Source organism: Pagrus major, chromosome 2 (genome assembly GCF_040436345.1).
Source record: "Pagrus major chromosome 2, Pma_NU_1.0".
Lineage (NCBI taxonomy): Eukaryota > Metazoa > Chordata > Actinopteri > Spariformes > Sparidae > Pagrus > Pagrus major.
In genome coordinates, this window is record NC_133216.1 from 28,944,323 (window position 1) to 28,964,673 (window position 20,351).

A 20,351-nucleotide genomic window follows, 5' to 3' on the forward strand; every position below is an offset into this window, starting at 1 on the left:
AAACCCACAGTTTGAGTTAGGAGAAGATGTTTTGGCTTACCTGGTTCTCTCACCATAAAGTCACGTTAAAAACATCCTGTTTTCAACTGGCAATTGTCCAGATGTCTGTTCAAAAATATTCCATCATTTTGCCACTAACATGGCTGTAACAATATCCAGTGGTTTGATGCCTACAAATTTTGAAAGGACTGCTTGAACAGTGTTCTCTTGCTTGGCAGCCATCTCAGAAGTATCTCTTTTTGTTGCCACTAATACAGCACAAAAATTGTGTCTTGTTAAAAATATTCAGTGGTTTTGCACTTATATGTTGATATTCTCTCTCTAACAGTGGTCTCTCCTTATAAGTGTCCACTTGTTTCATGCTTACAAATGTTGAAACAACGTCTTGAATAGAGGTCTCATGCTTGCCAGCCGTCCCACAAAATATCCAGTTTTGCTGTGACTAACACGGCTGGAAAAACGTGTTAAAAATATCCAGTGGTTTCATGCTTACAAATGTTAAAACTGCAGTCTCAAACAGTGGGCTCTCAGCCATGTTGCCGGTCAAAAAACATTACTCCTGGCTAACATGTTAACATTGTCACTGTGCGCATGTTAGCATGCTAACATTTAGCTCAAAGTACTGCAGGATGCATCTATATAGAACCATTACAGAACCAGCTGCATGTCTGTAGACTGTTAGTCTTGTTAACAACACACAGCTCATTGTAGGTTTTTCTTTTTTTCATCTGGACTTCTAGTTGTGCATCTAATGTGTAGCTACAGTGGCTGAGTGTGTTGGCTCTATAGCTAGGCTGAAGACTACACCACAGAAACATGCACATAGACGTGACACATCAGGGGGTTACCATGTGGGGACTACAAGAACAGCGATTTCTGTGTTTTCTTCTACAAGTCTATTATGAGAGAGGAGACTGATGAGAATGAAGACAACATTAGCTCAGTAAACATCTCTTTAGAACCCACATCGAGCAAAGCCATCTACACGGCAAACATTCTGTTCACCAAGACTGCGAGACTGCACCGAGACTCTCTGTCACAGTGTATGTTTGAACACTGATTACACAGAAGGTCTAGGGGTTAAATTTGGCTGGGGCTCAGCTCTGGCTCTATAATGACTTCATGGTGCATTTAGGTGCATTTAACTGCAAACACAGTCACTGTGAGAAATTTAATTAAGAAAGTACACATCTGTCTCATATTGCGATGGTGCCATTAGCGGTGGAAATCTGAAAACTGTAAATCAGGTTCTCCTGTTAACCCCTTGCATCAAGTGTGATTTCAGCTTTACTCTGAGAGATTACTGTCATTACTTTTCCTCAAAGATGCCTTCAGTAAAATGGTTCTCTCTCCCACACAGTGGAGAAATGCTGCAGTTTTACCATTATCATATAGATGACTTTCATACATGTAGCTGCACTTCTGTGCACAAACTCCCGCACACATATGCATATTTGTGTGAAGATTCAAACAACCAAGTGAGAAAAAAATGACACAAACCAGCTAATGAAGCGTAGCAGCCACACCTGTAACACATGTTGATTAGATGATGGTATGGATGATCAAGGACACCACCTGAGTCTCTCATTCATTTATTTACCCCCCTCCTTCCTCCAACTCCTGCCTTCGTCTCCCCTTTCCCGTCAATTAAATTCACTTCACAAGTGCTTTGTTGGCAGGACCTCGGGGTGCTGTTACCAAGGCGCTTTTGATTTAATATCTGTCATGCATAGGGAAAAATTAAAAAAAGCAGAGGAAAACAACAACAACAACATGCCTTTAGGTTCACATGGAGCCTCGCAGTAGGAGAGCAGGGCATTTGTCCCTGCAGGGCAGATTAGATGTGTGTGCCCAGTGGGGGCACGAGGACACACCAGCACTCCATCGTCTGGGGGAGAAGACACAGCTTGAATACATAAATGAATGATCCATTTTCTCTCCCCCCCGCTAGACATTTTCCTCACCCCTCTGCTGCCTCTCTGCTGTGACTCACTCTGGATTGGAGGGAGCTGTTCTTTAACTGTTGGGCCCTCTTGACTCCTCACCACTCTCTCTCAATCTCTGTCTCCCTCTTGTTTTCGCTCTAACTTTTCTGACTTGTAAGTGGCTCAGAGGGCAGATGGAAAAACAGAACTTTGAGCCAGATGGAACAAGATTACAGTCAGACGCAGTCGTCATCACTTTACACAAAGGACAAAGGAGGGAGTGCACCACTGTCTTGCATTAGAGTGATACAATGTAGAGAATTTGAATTATTAAGAAATAAAACACACCCTTGTTCAGTTTGATACGCTCAGGGATTTTGCTGCCACGGCCTTACGTGGTCCTGTATGACCAGTAGCTTTGGCTAGTTAGCTGAAGAAGGGGTTCAAATTATCTTTAATTAATCATTGGAGAAAGATTTTCTGTAGGGAACTGCTAAAGGATTGTTTGAGAAGCCATTAGTTTTTTTTTTATCCAAAAACATCTGTCTCTAATGTGGGTTTTGCAAAGCTATTACAGCATGTTTAAAGATGAATTAAGGGTCGTCAACACCAAGAACAATAACTACAACTATAAATAGGTCGTTTTAAAAATTGTTCTAACTCAAGTGGATGGAGGAGTCTACATCAGAACTTTAATGACGACAGTGGTAAATGATATCATTGGGATCACTTTGGATGAGTGATAGAAACACAGCCAGTTTTAATTTACTGGGCTTCATGTTCACAACTTGTCAAACCACTACTAACAGGATGCAAAAACCTACAATTTTACCTGAAACATAATGACAAACTCTCTCTTTGGGAATGTTGGGGTCTCGATGTCTGTTTTTCTTTATCGATGTCCTCTTTGACAATCGCCAGAATAATTAATTTGACTCATACGAAAGTAATAGTGTTGAATGCTCCAAACTCCTCTCTTCTTTGAAGAATTTCATAGTTCTATATCCATTTGGAATTCTTCTTGTTTCTCTATATAAAAATTACAGCAGTAACAGGTCATCAATATCCGTTTTCCTAAGCTACCGATACAGCTGGAACTTGCAGTGCCTACACTGCACATTCTGTAAACATCACTGTTTACAGAACTTCATCATTAATGAGTGTAGATGCTCAGATCGTTATCATTAGTTGTTGTTATAGTTATCGTTTGTTGTTGTGGACGACATTTTACATTTCTGATAATGTTACTGACCCATCCCTTTTGTTTCCTCCACCCTAGGGTTCTCCATAACTACATGCTGTGGCGCATTGTGGCGGCATTAAGTGAGCACCTGGCCACTGCCTTCCGCAGCACCATCCACGAGTTTTCTCGTGAGATTGATGGAACGGAGCAGCAGCTTGAGCTTGGCAGGCTCTGCCTCACTCAGGCCAACAAACACTTTGGCATGGCCCTGGGAGCCCTGTTCGTCCAGCAACACTTCTCCTCACAGAGCAAAGCCAAGGTATGGGTGGGGATGGATGGATGGATGGATGGATGGATGGATGGATGGATGGATGGATGGATGGATTCTGATTGCCTTTATTTTGTCCTGCTTTCAGAGGGATACAATTTTGTCCATATTCATTTATTCTAGATACTAGCCAAATTCCACCCAGCAGTAGATCATATAGAGGCATCAGTATGAGATTGATACTGTTTCATAACCAGTTAAAAACTCTGTGTACATTTATCTATACTCAAACAGTTGATTTCCAAACTAAATATTGTTTATGTTATTATGTCTTTTCCCTTTTTTCTTACCGTCCTTTGCCGCTTTTATTTGTTGTCTTTAATCTATTTATTGTCCTTTATTCCTTTTACCACTCATAATCTTTTTATCTGTAATTAATTCCTCTGATGTGATGTCATCTTCTAATCGTCCTTGTTTTTATTCTTTTATTTATTTCTGTTTTCTCAGTTATTTTTTTTATTATTTATTGACTTTTATTTATCTATTTTTTCTTCTCTCGCTTCCTTTTCTGTGATTTTGCCTGGTTTATCACTTTTATTCCTTTTACTTGTCATAACTCATATTGACTTTTTGTGCTTTTACATTTTCTGTTCTGCCCTCTTGTTTTAAGTCACCTTAGACAAGACTTCTTTGTGTTTGGCTTGACTGCTGACTGTTTATTCTGTAATATTGAGTTTCCAGCTTATGCTTGATTGCCAAAGCACTTTGTAAACTCTGTTTTTAAAGGTGCTGTAGTAAAACTATTTATTATTTATTATTGTCCCACAATGTGGTACACAAAGAAAATAGAGGTGCTACTTACAACTGCAAAAATTGAAACGAACAACTACAAAAGAAAAAAAATCTCATTTAACTTTTGCTTGTTGTTTAATTGTCATTCCAAAGTTTGATTGATGTCCTTTAGTGCTCGTACCATTTCCTGTTCGTACAGTATGTTGTATGGTGACTTTTTTTCTACTTAAAGGAAACATATGCTCATTTTTAGGTTCATAATTTTCATTTTGGTTACTACTAAAATAGAGGAAGGAGAGAGGAGCTTCTGTTGGTGCGGACTTTGGCCTTTTTAACTTTTAAGACCTTTTACATTACAAGAACCTATAAACACTGAAGAAAAGGAAAGAAACAAAAAGTATCATAGGTCCCCATTAAAAAAACAATACATACTATGAAAATACATAAAGAGTACATTCTGTTTGCATTTACTATGTATAGAGCCACAACATCTTTCTCATTCTCCCTCTTCTCACTGGGCATTGTTCAAATACTTCAAACATGCATGGATGCAGTATTTGGCACAGTCAGTGAGAGAACAAGACTTTTGAAAAATCCAAACTTTGCATGAGCCCATAACTTTACAGAACAGTCCAAACCTGACATCAGCCTTGAACTGATTCTTTTTTTATTACATGACTGTACTTATTACTGAACACATTTAACAATATACTGGAATCATCTGAGATATTTCTCATCTTCATTTTCAGAATTTCTTTCCTTTTCCAACATTTTCATGACTGGGTGAACACTTGTTTTTCTTTTCTCTTCCTGTTCAAGTTCATTATTTTCTTTGGCTCTATTGGGCCGGTGTGCAGAGGTCCATCTGTGTTTCTTGACATGCCGAGATGCTTTTGAGGGATTCCAGTACTGGGATTTGAAAATACTATCCATGCCAATTAGAGCTGTCTCCCAGCTCTACCTTTTCACGCACTGCTTTTTTGTATCCATTTGCTCTTGCCTATAGGTGAGGTCACTACTAATCCCCCACCTCTGCCCTTTGGTCCCCTTCACTTTCACCTTAATCCTCCCCCATATGTATTCTTATCTCAGTCTCATGTCCATCCTAGGACATGGGGATATGGTTCCCAATGGGATTTCTAACCTCCGTAACCCTGTGCTCTTTCCTTAAGCCCTCCATCATCTCCCTTTCATCTTCTTCTTATACTCTCACGGTCCACCCCATTCGCTTTATCTTACATTGAGCTGCCTTTCTTCTTCTCTTGCAAACTTTTAAATCTCTGTCAAAGTTCAAGACCATAAAGCACAAAGCAAGCCAGACACAACTGGACAGGTTCTGGGTGTTAATTACTTTCTATGTACAGTACCTTAATTGAAATTTAGGTTCCCGAGCTCCTAATGTTCCATTTAAGATTCTAATAAGATACTGAGTGTAAATTTCAATAATGCTTCAAGCTAGTGGAGCCTTTCTGATTAATAAAAGAAAAGAGAAGAGGGATTTTGAGGATCAGGCTTAGAGTTGTTGCCACATGAACTGGGTGATAATCCCACAAGCATCTCAACACCATTCAAGCCCTCCACACTATTTGTCCTCCTTATGTACTGCAAAGTATCTGATGTGGGCAGGAGAGAGAGCCTCCTGCTGAGTTATTGCATTTTTCTGGTATTTTCCATGTTCACACTGATTATTTCACATTGCTGGTAGACATCAGTCTGTACCATGTTGGCCATGTCCACACAGTTTGGAGACCTCATTATCAACATGAGAGCTACCAGCCTCGATGCCAGTAGCGATATGTGAAGCCTTGACTGAGTCACGGATGCTGCTTACCTCAGCATGAACAGGAATTAATGAGTCTCAGGAGCTGAAGCTGAGAGACAGGAGACGGAGTGGGAGAGACAAGCTTTCTTGTTATCCTGAATCACCAATGTAGATGGAGCTGAAGGACACAACATGTCCCAGTGTCTTTAGGAGGAGCGGGCCTGTTTACAGTAGTTTGAGAAAGCTTTGACAGTGAATGATCCTCAACCCTGTCGCCACAAAGAAACCGTTTTGGATGATTCTGTAAATACGTCCAGTGCTGATGTTTTTCTAATTTTCACTATTTCGGTTTGCAGATTATGGTGCATTATAGTTTAAGTCTGAGAAATGTTTCCCTCACATTCTGCTTTGCTACATGAAAGGCACACTACTGGTTGCGATGACACTGAGCAAAGTTTAATGGATTGGTATCAGCTAAAATAAAGCATTTCTTCACTGGATTCACTTAACTGTGTTTTGTCCAGCACAGCCTTTTCAGCACTGCTCTCAGTTATGACAGACACGCTATTTAAAGTGAAAATTCAAGTGTGTGGATAATTATGAGCTCCAAGCTCTGACGCCGAGGTTGAATACACATGTTGCTGAGCTCAGACAGTACGAAACATTTTATTGTCAGTGACTCCCAAAACGACATGACTGTTGCAGCAGCGTACCAACAACAGACAAACCTTCACCTCCGTTGTTCTGTCACAGTTTGGTTAGATTTTGGAAAACATCATGGTTTAGATTAAAGCTGGGGTTGGTAAGACTGTTCAAACCAGTAGAGCCAATACAAGTTGAATCTTAAAAGTATCCAACTGAAAAAAATCCCACCTCCTCCCTTTAAGCTTCCCTTCAGAGCCACCATAACTATTATAGCGTTTAATGCTATCGTTAGTCGCTACAGGAGTTTGTTGAATGTACCTAAGTTAGGTAAGTTTGTTACTTTAGTTATGTTAAGGATGTGACTTTACCAGATCATGAGTTAAAATAACTTACTGTTGACTTTCAGTTACATAGCCAACTGGACACGAACAGGGTGAAAGCTTGTTTGACTGGACTGTCCATCCCCGACCCTCTTTATACTTCACCCTCTTACTTCACCTGACTCCCTCCTTTGCTGCTGTAATGATTACTAGGCCGCTAGGTTGTAGCTAAACAATAAACGTAAATGAAGGTCATAACAAGCTGCTTTCACAGTCGACCTATTTGGTCCCTTTTCTGATGAGGACAGGCTGCATTTTGAGCTGTTTCTGACTGTCGTTCTTACTGATGAAAATGACAAAGGTCATATCAGCTGAAGATAGCAAACATTCATTTCATGAGTAACTCGCTGGAAGGCTAAAAAGAAAGTGTTTTAGATTTGTGTGCTATCTGCAGCCGCAATCTGTACCCAGTCATTTGGAAGGGATTCAACTCTAACATCCACTGTACAACTGTTTTTTTGTAGTACCGGCAGCAAGATATGTCTTCTCCTGCACAACTGATCAGCTGATCGTTGTACTGATCGATAAACATAATTTCGAGGGATACTGGCCTGTGTTACATTTGTACATTCCTAGTTCTCTTTGCGTGACCAACAAAAACAAGCACACAGAAAGAGCAATATTTTTTACGATTCAAGTGCAATGCAAGCACGTCCACCTACCTTTTCATGACTGTACTGTATACGTACGAGGGTATGCATGTTTGTACTCCTGGGTGGTTGTGTGTGCGTGCGTGTGAGTTTTTAACTTAATACTCTCTATTTTATTGATCATCCATTAATATTATTCATCTTTTTTTTCTATTTGAGCTCGGCTCAGGCAGTGCAACAGAATGTCATTGTATATACCTGTACAATGACAATAAAGATATTCTGTTCTATTCTATTCTGCTTTTCACTCTATACTGATCCTGGTCCCATTCTCTCATGTGATTTACCCTTTCAGTAAAAATCCATAAATTTAGTCTTCAGGGCCAACAGTGCAGCGAGAGTTATCATTGCATTGAATATTTATTGTACATTTTTACTAGCTTTTTCCCACATTAAAAATGACAACATTTACATTTACTACATTTAATGTTAAATTTATTAGTAGTTCTTCAGGAGCTTGGCAGTCAGATAAATAGTGGTCAGAACACACGATGGAAACATTTGACACAGTGAACAGTGTTTAAAAATGCTGTTATATCTGAGGCCTCAATACAGTCAGACAGGACTGACTCTGATGTACATATGCTATATTAAAGGTAGGGCAGCTCCGGGTACCATGACATAAAAATATTCCTGTGAAGGGGTGCCATGGTCCATAAAAGTTGTCATGGTTTGGGTTTTTTGGTTAGTCGTTCCCTTTTTCTTTTTCTTTTCTTTTTTTTGTACATTATATCCTGGTGTGCCATGTTTTACTTTCCACATCCTGTCTTTGTCTGTCTGAGAACATCGTGGCGTAGTGAATGATGAGCAGTATAAAGATAGTCTTCCTGATTGAACTTACACTCAGCTTTCTACTTGTGTCGCTGTCATGCTTTTATTTTCGGCCAGTCAAAAAGACGCTATCCGGGCGTAGAAACATCAGAAAATGGCTGAAACAAAAAGATAGAGATACACTGGAGAAATGGTCTGACAGAGTGAGGGGGGTGAGAATGCAGCTGTGGTGGGTTACTGTAGTGGCAAAGAGGAGGGGGTAGTGTGTGTACCGGTTCGTTATTTAGGACTCGAAGAGGATTTGTTCAAACTGAAACAGGATGTTAAATTGCTTTTGAAGATTCAAAAGCAGAGCTAATCTGCTTCGTCAGGACTGCATGTCATCACATTCAGATTCAAATGTTGTTGAATCACACAGAGGAAACAAAAACCAGAAATCTTTCATGTGAAATATCCCAAACTGTTCATGTCCATAATTCATGGTGAGAAAATGTGTTTCCAGAGCCTCAAAAACATCTTCCAACATGAATGTGATCTCCTTCCAGGTACAGGAGCTGGTAGAGGACATAAAGCACTCGTTGGACCTCCGGCTGCACGAGCTGGACTGGATGGATGAAGCTACCAAGGAGGCTGCCAGAGCAAAGGTTCACAACCTAACTCAGCTTGTGCATCACAGACACGACTCCCTGCCAGATCCGATTAGTATTTGAAAAGAATTTAATTATTTCTTTGCAATTCCTTTCTTTCCGGGGGGTTTGATTGATTGCTTGGTTAGATAGAAGTGTGTGATAGAATACATCAAGGGCTTGACATTGAGAAGTAAGGATCGCCTAATCCGGATCTCTCTCTCTCTCTGTGGTGCTGATTTAGGGTCTGCACTGCAAGATATCCCTTCTAATACTTTTACAATCTGAAGTTATAATCCTTTTAGAGGGCCATGCTGAATATAAAGAGCTTCCCTGTAATCCTATTACATTGGGTTAGCTTGATTAGTTGATGTGTATGTGTGAGACAGTGCTTGGCTTGATGGTTGTGTGCCTCGGTCCAAAGAGAAGTGTGTGTGAGTGGTTATTAGTTACTGCGAGTGGATGTAGGGTGATGTTGGACCAGCTGTTTCTTCTCCACTGTGCCCATCACTCTCTCTTCTTCCTCTCTACCAGCTACAGCACATGATGGTGATGACAGGATACCCAGATTTCCTGCTCAAACCTGAGCTCATAGATCAAGAATATGGGGTGAGTCATGAGTTTTTCTATTTCACTCTCTGCTGTCTGGTCGAACTTACCCACACACAAACACCCACACAGCATGGGAACAAACTCTACTCTCCAGCATGCCACCCTCTCTCTCTCTCTCTCTCTCTGTCTCGAAGATGATTTTCTATTAGACATCACCATGCATCCTTAGACCTGCCAACCTGTACGCATTTTGCGTAGCAGGTACACATTTTGACATGAAATATGCTAGTACATTTTGTCACTCTAAAGTACGCTAAAAAAGCTGGTGACGCCTTGTGAATTGGACCAGTTGTGCGGCAGTAATAAAAAGTGGCAAGAGCGATATGCCAAGAAGCCTGTAGCGTGCCAAAAACCTAAAGAAGAAAAGCTGGACCAATCATAGCGCTGGATTCGTTCTCCTTGCCTTTACCCACTGATGATTGACTGAATGTGTAATGTAAATGTAAGAGACTCACAAGGATCTGCCAATCGACAGCAGCACTCTTGACCATGATTTTATCTGTCTTTTTATCACTCCTGACTCCGGATTTTCTCTTTAACTACTTTGTAACGATAAATGGACTGTGTGAAAAGTTAAGTTTAAGTGGGTACTATGATAAACACGTTATTCAGAGGGCCCCGGAGCTAAATTATAGCTTTATAATTTACAAACCAAGTTCATAAAAACCATGACATTATTCTCTTATTGGTACTTCTCAACGCTTAGTGGGCTGTTGTCCATGATGCAGACCCCTGACGCTCTCCCAGTCCCTTCTGTGTGCAATAAAACCTTCACAACTAAAAAGCTATAATTTTATCCATACACCTGTTCAACAAACATAAACATGTGAACATGCAAAGAAGCAATATCTTGCACAGTGCACCAGTTTGGCAAATTGTTACAAACATGCCACGACATAAGCTGCCTGTATGTGGTCTGTGTAGCGTAGTTTGCCACATATATTAAAATGTCGCGACTTCTTGTAAACTGCTGCTGGCCGAAACAAAGAAGCCTGTCATCCCTCTACCAGCAGTAGGATACCTGCAGGCAGTAAATCACCTGAGCAGAGGGAGGAGGACGGACTGATACTGACTGATGTTTTTGTTCTTCATTCACTCTGTATTGTCATGACAGGAAAAATATTTATTTCACTGACATTAAATTTGTTTCCAGTGAGATATTATCATGTTTATACAGTGACTTGGCTGTTTTAAGCATCACTGTTGCTACTCTAGAAATAACATTGGGTTATTTAAAATATGAATAAACCATTTACATATCTGATTTTTGGCAGCGGCTCTGTCATGTTTTCAGCTTTCAGTTGGCCTCACTTCTACCAAGAATTAGGCATACATTATGCAAATGTGTGACATGGTGATGTAACGTGATGTCAATAAGTCACAGAATCAAACTCGGGGCTACTGGCGAGGCGTTTCAGGCACCTCAGAAGCAGTGTTTTCTGTGGGAGAGAGAAGCTCCTGTTGCTGCTGACTTTGGGTTTTTAACTTTCAAGATGTTTTACATGCACAAGAACCGACATAACACACTGAAGGATAGAAAAAAAGATGCATAATAGGTCTCCTTTAAGTATGTTGATAAAACCAGGAGGCATGTGCATAAGCAGTGGCAGAGTTTGTTGATGGAAAACTAGCGGGCAGCTCTATAAACAGATGCACTATATATGCTGTTCATTAGGTGGCAAGTTTTTGCTTGAATGTGAGTGAAGCTGAATCAAAATTTAAAAAACTATGCTTGAGTGCACCATGAAGGTGGTGCTCAAAGTAGGGTAGGTGATTCAAAGAGAAAAAATACACGACCCTGCTCCTTTTAACAAAATCCGTCTGACAACAAGCCCACTACTGGTGCATAACTGTAGTGAAAAGTAAAAAAGTGCTTTTACAACCCCAATTCCAAAAAAGTTGGAAATAAAAATAAAATCTTTTTCAACCATATTAAATTGAATACAACATAAAATTAAGAGAATTAAATGTTAAATGTAAATTTAATATTTATATTTATGTTTTCATTAGTGTATGATCACGTAAAACTAAGAATCGTTGTGTTTTCTTTGCCTTTGAATGAGCCTTTTATATTTGCAGAGGAAGTGGGTCCTCCTCCACAAGAGTCCACTGTGTTGCACCACCATGTTTCTGCAGGTGCCCAGAACAAAATAAAAACAAATACTAGCTCCGGAGAGGGACTTTTCATTTTTTGCATTTTTAGAGGCAAGGGGTATTTCATTGTTTGCAATCTGCAACCTCACCACTAGATGCCACTAAATCCCTCACACTGGACCTTTAATGTTCAAACCGATAAACGCTCACTGTTGAGCGTTTTCCCTCGAAGCCGACCTGTCCCCCCCTCCCAAGCATCGGATGCATATTTCATCATTTGTCAGGATCAGATAATTTGTATCAAATATAATTTATCATTTAGACTGTTTCTAAAATGTCACCAGTATGTTTTCTTGCAATATTCACCCAGAGAAAATATGACAGACACTGAAACTATCACCAAAAAGCAAACCTGTCTAAACAGTCCAGTTGAGTTACATGGGCCCCGAAAGGAAGTGGTCCACAAGGTACCTTTAAATAAAGAACTGCAATACTTCTACATTGGCTTGGATGAGTGAAAATCCTGAGCTGTTTACACTGATATTACAGCTGAAATACATTTGATGTGGAGAGAAATTGATAGCTTTTAATCACAACTTTACTGACAAGCAAAGAGTTGCTTTAGCTGTGTTACTGGTTCTTTGCCTTAAGTCAAAAGTTTGCAGACTCATAGGTGGGAGGTGGTTGTGAAAGCTCTGTTAGAGTCAAATGTCCTCCATCTGCTCCCACAATGTTAAGTAATGCTCTGCACAGATGTGCATTTTTGTCACAAACTGACAGAAGCAAATCTGGCCGTTTGAGACTAAACAAAAGCAAACAAGGAATATGATGTGTTTACTGTCAGTTTAAAGGATGGAGATGTTACAGAAGCACATTACTACAATTATTTTGGCAAGTAAACAAAATCAGTTTTCAATCTGTGTAAAATAAACTACTGCAAGTGCATTTTAATGTTCAGCACTACTATCACAACAGGAGTACAGCTTTCACCCACACTAAATCACAAATAAACTGTGTCTCAGGCACCATTGATTACCACTATTTACAGAGTAACACCTAATTAGTAGCTGACTTAGTAGCTCTGTTTGCCTGACCACACTTCACACACAATTACAAACATTCAATTGAAGGGATAGTTGGACATTTTGGGAAATCCACTTATTTGCTTGCTTTAGGAGTTCCATTAGATGTTGCCATGTTCCATTACACTCTCATGTCTGTATGTTAAATATGAAGCTTTATCAATCAACTGGTTACATTAGTTTAGCACAAAGACTGGAGACATGAGGAAACAGACAAAATCCACCTCCCAGCATCGCTGAAGATCAGTAATTATCTCTTTAGCTATATCTCATTACTTTAGTCTGCACAAAAGCCAAAGTGCAATTACTACAAGTTGTGATTTTAGAGGGTTTTGGCTATTTCTAGGATGATCACAGTGGCGTCCTGGAGTCTTTCCACCGCAGTGCGTTTGCCAGCCAACCAGCTGAGGTTTCAGACAGAGTGGGCTAGCTTTGCTGGTCGCCTGAGAGTGGTAGGTTTATAGTGACCATACAGATAAGTGACATCAATCTCTACAGATGAGCATAATGAGCATACATTTATCTTATCTGTATACATTTTGCAAGAGATTATTCAAAGGTTTATTGAAGTAATTTTACAACACGATGGTTGTAGAAAGAAATGTGAGTTGTAGTCCCTTTATGCTATACAACAAGAGATGATGAGTTCAGGAGTCTCGCAGCCTCAGGAAAGACACTGCTCCGTAGTCTGGTGGTACAGCAATGGATACTTCTGTATCTTTTCCCAGATGGCAGCAGATTCTTATCTGGGACGAGTAACTGAACTGCACATAAAACAGCTTTTGTGCATGAAGATACAACATTTTACTTTGTGAATTTTAGTGGCACTGGTAGGCAGATTTTGTAAAGATTGGACAAAGTAATGCTCGCTGTTTTCCCCTGGTTTTCAGTCTTTCTGCTAAGCTAAGCTAATATGCTGATAGCAGTAGCCTCATATTTAGTGCACTAGTCTGACTCACTGGATGCAGACTGTTGGTATAAGCCTGCCATTGGGTGCATTTATCAGGCAACATTTTCTTCCCTTTTGCTATCTGCGTGGTACTGTTTTCAAATCCCTGTCACTAACTGTAAGAACTAAAACAAGCTAGTAGTTTTTACCTTTTCTTTTGCAGGGATTTAGCCATTTTAATGCCAGAGCTCGCTTCCCCAGATGCAAAACAAGTCCTCCCCCAAGACTATTATTGTACAAATCATGATAGTGGTATGAAACTTCTCATCAAAGTCCGTTGCAGAAGGTGAATAAGTGTATTCCCAAAATGTCGAACTATAGCCTACAGTAAAGCTGTTCACGCTCATAATCACTTCATATCTGTGATTTTACAGTTTGACGTGGACGAAAAGACCTATTTCAAGAACATCCTCAACAGCATCAAGTTCAACATCAAGCTGTCAGTCAAGAAGATCCACGAAGAAGTTGACAAGACGACGTGAGTGTCACATCTCTTCATATTATACAAGCTTCACTAGCCTCAGTTCCCTGGCACGCAGTGCAAAGCAATTAAAGAAGGTTAATATATTTGAGATCCAGTCTGAGCTCTTGCAGCTGAGGCTCACACCAGAGCCTGCAGTTACATCACTGTGAGTGTGTGTCTCCCTAATATGTTTGACATGCCTAACATGTGTCCCTGTGAATCCCTTTTCAGTTTGACATATTTGTTGACGCGCTTCTAAATTAAACCAACAGATACCAAATCGACATACACAGCTGGAGAAAATCCATTTGATTTACTTATCTATAGCAGCCAGGCAGCAGCAAAGTGCTGTGGGACACGAGCTTCATTTTTCTGAAATACAGCCCTGTACGCCTGGATTGAGTGATTCTCTGCTATGACAACACATTACAGTCACATTAGTATTCCAAGGTGCTCAAAACAACTGTATCATTAGCCCACACTCAATGCCCTGAGGAGTTAAATCACTTACTCCCCTTTTATCACCAAAAGTGAACCTCTCATCACTCACTGTTTTGTCACGAGGAGAAAAACAAAGAACGAAGCACTTCTCCTCCTCCCTGTGTTTGTCTCTCCTCCATCTCTCCGCATTCTGTGTAGAGCCATCAATCTCTCCCTCCTAGAACAAGGGCATCTCACACTTTCAGAGTTCGTCATTTGGAGGATTTTGTGCCCATCGATTGGCCGGGCTCTAAGTGGATTACCATAAAGGAACTGTCCGCAGTTTCATATGCAGAGAAGAACTTTGGCCGTGGGACCACACACACTGAGTATTTCTCACCAGTGGGGTTTAGAGAGATTGATAGGCAGAGGTGTTTGGGATTCTGTTCAGGAGCCAGTGTGTTTCGAGTAGGTAGATTGGTGATTTAAGTGTGTGTGTGTGGGGGGGGGGGGGGATCCCATCTTTAAAACCCTGTTTGTCTGACACTGTTTTTCTCCTCAGGTGGCTTCTCCCCCCTCAGGCCCTTAATGCCTACTACCTCCCTAACAAGAACCAAATGGGTGAGTGCGTGACTCTTCATTGTACATACTGATATTGTTCTCTCTGTCATGTGTCTCCACAAATAAACACACACACAGTCCTTCCCCCATTGCCATTCTGCACCACGACACGGACCGCGCATTAGCTACATGCAATTACACCATGTTGCTGCCTATTTTCGACAAGTCAAACGTGGCAGCAGCTTATAAAAAAGCGTCCACCTCCTCATATCATATTCTTTCTCATCGCTCACTTTCTACTTCGATCTCCACCTCACATACTTAATACCCCCCTGGAGGAAAAACAAGCAGTAACACCTTTCCGAGTTTTAACAAATCTAGCCCTGTCACCCCCGTTACCCTCCCTCCCTCCCTCCTCTCCTCGTCTTCTCCCAGGATCGGTCCGCTGTCTGTGTCTGCCTGCCAGCTGGATTAAATCTCTCGCAGAAAAATCAATGGTGTGCTCACAAGCTGATGCTAGAGGACAGGAGGAGTCAGACAAACAGTCATCAGAGCCCCCTGTGTCCATTTTTTTTAACCTACACACATTATTTCTATCACTTAACCCAGCCACTTCAGTTCTCAGCTGTGTCTTCATTTTCATCCTATTCATCTCACTGACTTCTTTTATTTCATGTCTAGTATCAGGTTCCGTTTGAAGATGAAGAGACAAGGACAAAGGTTTAATTAAAAGTAGCTTCTGAACATTGATGATTTTTTTTCTCTTCCCTAGCGGCTTTATTAATACAGAGTCAGTTTTAACTTGATTTAATTGGCTCACAGTCAGTAAATGACCAATTTGACTGACACAGAAAGCCTGACTACATCAACAACATACATTAACATCATATAGCAGCATTATGTAGAAATTAGCATTTTGTGCAATTTGTCTATGTCTATCATAGGTCATAAGAAAAAGAAGAAACAAACTGTGGAGTGAGTGAAGAGAGAGAGAGCGTGAGAACAAAGCAGTGAATGAGAGAAATAAAACATTTTTTCTGGATGTTTTGTGGCATTTACATTCTTAAGTACAATAAACATACCTACACATCCGCATAACCCTCCAATTAATTTTTATAATGAATACAGTCGAAGTGCAGGCTACATCCTGTCTTCCCTCTTCGCTCTGTGTGTATGTAGCTTGCCCCGCCCTCAGTCAAACAGACACACAGACCTGCAGCTGTTATGCCAGCCATATTCTCAGTTGAAGGTTATGAGACACTGACAACATACAGCAGACATCTTGTGACTAGCTCAGTGATAATATACTACTAGGATCATTTAAAGCTCCGCCAGGTAACCTCAAAGACTGGCAGCAGCAAAGGGTGTCGAGCCTTGACACCCTTTGCTGCTGCCAGTCTTTGAGTCAAGGTATAACTTTTTGGATTATTTTGAAGTCAAAAAGAGTTCTAGAGATACTTGCTGCTGTTAAGGAAACTGATTTGTATTTGCTGAAAGCAATACATTTTGGCAAATAGGGAGACTTTCTTTCACTGTCCACTCTAGCAACTGCAGATAAGATTTAGAATGGTTGTACATTTCACATCAACATCAAGGCTAGTGAAGCTTTAAGACATCTGTGTTTTCCATTTCCTCCCAACCGCCAACATATTAACTGATATTAATATGAGTTGTATCTGGACATTTCCACTTCCCTCAATGTGTCTCTTTATCCGTCTTCCAGTCTTTCCTGCCGGCATCCTTCAGCCCACTCTCTACAACCCCGAGTTCCCACAGTAAGTATTCCTCCTTCTGTCCCTGCTGCATGCTCCGTAGGGAGGCAACAACATCACAAACAGCCATAACAACAAAGGTCATTAAAGGCTACGTTAGTCTGGCAAGCCTCTGCTTCCCTGAAGCCCCAGCATACCTGATTAAACCAATTTAACTACCCACCAAGAGCTCAATTACTGAACAAGGTCCTGCTAATGGAACAGGTGTCATTGAGAGGTTGCCTCCCTAAATGTGAGTCCATTGAGTAATTTGATGGTGCATGAAAGTAGATAGCCTCCCTGTCTGTCTCTCTGTTCTACTTATCTCACTTGTTCTCATTTCTGGCTCTCAAATAAGCTCTTTGTGATGAGAAATTCATGCGTTAGAGTCACAGCGCTATTGGACAAAGCTATTCATAACTTTAGATTAGTCACACAGTTAAATCAGAACACAAAGTATTTCAATTTTAGCCGTGCATTTTAGATAGAAGCTCTTATATGGAGGATTTCATGGCCAATAATATTTTTTGGAATACAGCTGCTGATAGGAAATGAAGCATTTTCTGAAAATATATAGTTACTTTAAAGATTTTTTATCTTTGTGCCAAACAAGGACTGAGTATTTTCTGTAGTGTTTCACTCTTGTCAGGGTGGAAAAGAATTTAAATAAAATTTTAAATCATTATACCAGTGTGCAAAAATTTCTCACGTACTACAGCCTGACTGAAATGTTTTTATACTTTTTTATCCCAATACCTGATCAAAATCAGTTTTTAGGACTTTGTATCTATTATTTATTTTTTGAGTTTGCTGGGGAGGTCACTGCAGAAACAATTATAATAGTTTTGAAAGAATTATAATAACAGCCGCACCAGTATCACTTTCAAGGCTTTAGAAGCATTAGCCTGGGCTAAGCAATAATAATAGTGTTAGTAGTATTCACTCGATAAAGTCACTAACCTGAATCTTCATGAATGAATGATACGCTGGACCAAATGCTCTAAGAAAGAGGATTAGCATCCTGTTACCATGGAAAGCACTGGTTCTGGTTAAGTGACAGGAAGCGCTGGAAGTCACAGCCATAATTTGTTGAAGGTATGATGGGAGCTTGGAATAAGGTGGACATGATATGTTTACATTTCAGTCTGGACCAAGAGTGTATTGAGGTTTGGTTGCTCATCCATAAGTATATAACAAGATCAACGGCAAGTAATGAAATTGAGGTGTACTGATCAAAATGTCTAACTAGAATATATTCAGGTCTGGACTAGTATAGACAAGCAGTATAATAGGGTTTACACAATATTAAGTGCATCATAAACATGATGACACAACTGACTGGCTTGTATCCCATGGTGATAAATAGGCCTTTTTCGCAGCAGACATTTTGACAAGAAAAAGGATACAGTAGGTACTAACAACATTAATGATGGCTCTGTTGTATTCAAGTGTTCCAATGGGTCATGAGGGTGAGCCAGCATGAGCATTACCAGAACCCTTAAACTGAAGCAGCTCAATGGCATTCAGCCATCATTTCTTGTACTTTTACTTTTTCTGAATTTCTAGCCTTTTCCACTCCTTGCTGAGTATAATTACCTTGTAATCAGTAATTTATATTCATTCATATAACTTCCTTCCTCCCTTCCAGACCGACCCTGCTTTCGTTTTTTTCATTCATTCATTCATTCATTCATTCATTCATTCATTCATTCATTCAGCCCAGTGTGAAAATCCATTCCACACAATATGGTGACAAATACTTATAACTGTTTTGAAAAAGTTATGCACTGAAAAACCTAGATGAAACGAAATACATGCATGCATTACATGGACATTTCAATTCAATTCAAATTAGTTTTGCTCGTGAAAAAAAGATTGAAAGCTAACTCAAAGCATCCAACATTTACCACTGTCAAAAATAAATCAATAAATAAATTAAGTAAAACTGACTGTTCACAGTGATTGATTACTTGTAGCAAGAATGTTTCAATTTTCTCCAAGTTGATTTTCATACAATAGTGGCATTAATTAAAACCAAATGGCTGACTGGAAGGCAGGAAATGAAATGGTCAGTGAGAAACTAAACCAAGAAAACCTGCAGCACTGAAAATTGTGCAGGTAAAACAAATATTCTATTCCACTCTACATATCTTTTGTTAACCAAAGCTATTCACTGAGGAGCAAACATACTGCTGCCAGTATTGAGCATTATTCTAAGCCAATACAGTACAGTCCAAATAGCTGCACCTCCTGCATTCATATAAACTCCCCTGAGTAACAGTGCACACACACACACACACACACACACACACACACACAACCACACACACTCCTCAATTAGCAGTTTGTGTACCCAACATTAGCTAACACTTCTATGTCTTCATTAGAGGTGATCTCCACTACTTTCACCACCTACTGCCTTGCATGCTAATCAATATTAATTGATGATGTAATAAAGTGTGTGTGTGTGCGTGTTTGTGTGTTAGTGCCTGTCCCCTTGAAGTTATTACTGCAGTAGTCCTAACCTCCCATAAACTCTCGCGCTCTGACTCCCACAAACACGTACACACACACACACACACACACACACACACACACACACACACCTCCGTGCTATCACGTTGAGTATAATGAAGCTTCAATCAGCCAGTTAGTTTAGCGGGGGAGTCGGGCCCAGTGTGAGGCAGCGTATCGACTAGCTGTCAGAAAGTCATTTTCAGACGTAGCCATGTGAATAGCCCCGAGACTGCCCTCTCATCGCTCTATATATCTGCATGTGCTGCAAAGACAGTGCTCTAGCTCGGTCCAGGGTCAAGGAGAGGTGGAGCAACCCACTGCTATTTGGAATCAAGGGCCACATGGGTCGGGGGTATGCAAGATGTGGGCCAGTGCGCCTTCACAAGGTTAGGGCATGTTACGGTCTTGTATATTATGTTTTGTTTTATACAACTTGGGAAATTAAGATTTATGTTCACACTGCTGCTCAAGGGTCCCAACGCTGAATTTTCCCACACATGTGCACAAACTGATATCTGATGTTTCCCAATCAGTGTGAACAGAAAATGTAGCACTGAGGTCACAGAGCCGACTGTTATGAGACACCTGCTTTGTTCTTGAAATGAGTGAGGGGATATGCATACAGACCTAACTTTGGGTATCTATCTAAAGCACAAATAAACACACCCACACCTCCGCACAAGGCTGCAGGCTCAGGGCTGCACACCACTGCCCAAAGGGTTGCTGCCCAGAAAAGTCCAAAAAACAGCAAAATACAAAAAAATAAATAAATAAAAAGTGGAATTAGAGCAGATACAGACACCACCACACACTTATAGTGGGCCACAGGTAATGATCGAGAATGACTACTTTTACAAGTCTATGTTTTGGGTTTTTTTCTTTTTTTTAGAAAAATCCTGC

General features: G+C 40.3%; 1 protein-coding gene across 1 annotated transcript in view; it reads left to right on the forward strand.

The window, feature by feature from the left end:
* ecel1 (endothelin converting enzyme-like 1) overlaps nucleotides 1-20,351 on the forward strand; it is a 40,959-nt gene that overhangs the window by 13,664 nt on the left and 6,944 nt on the right. Inside the window, exons 7-12 of the mRNA XM_073491664.1 lie at nucleotides 3,205-3,427; nucleotides 8,922-9,020; nucleotides 9,537-9,611; nucleotides 14,114-14,217; nucleotides 15,185-15,243; nucleotides 16,907-16,958. Coding sequence (XP_073347765.1) covers nucleotides 3,205-3,427; nucleotides 8,922-9,020; nucleotides 9,537-9,611; nucleotides 14,114-14,217; nucleotides 15,185-15,243; nucleotides 16,907-16,958 — 612 coding nt within the window. The remainder of the gene's footprint in view (nucleotides 1-3,204; nucleotides 3,428-8,921; nucleotides 9,021-9,536; nucleotides 9,612-14,113; nucleotides 14,218-15,184; nucleotides 15,244-16,906; nucleotides 16,959-20,351) is intronic.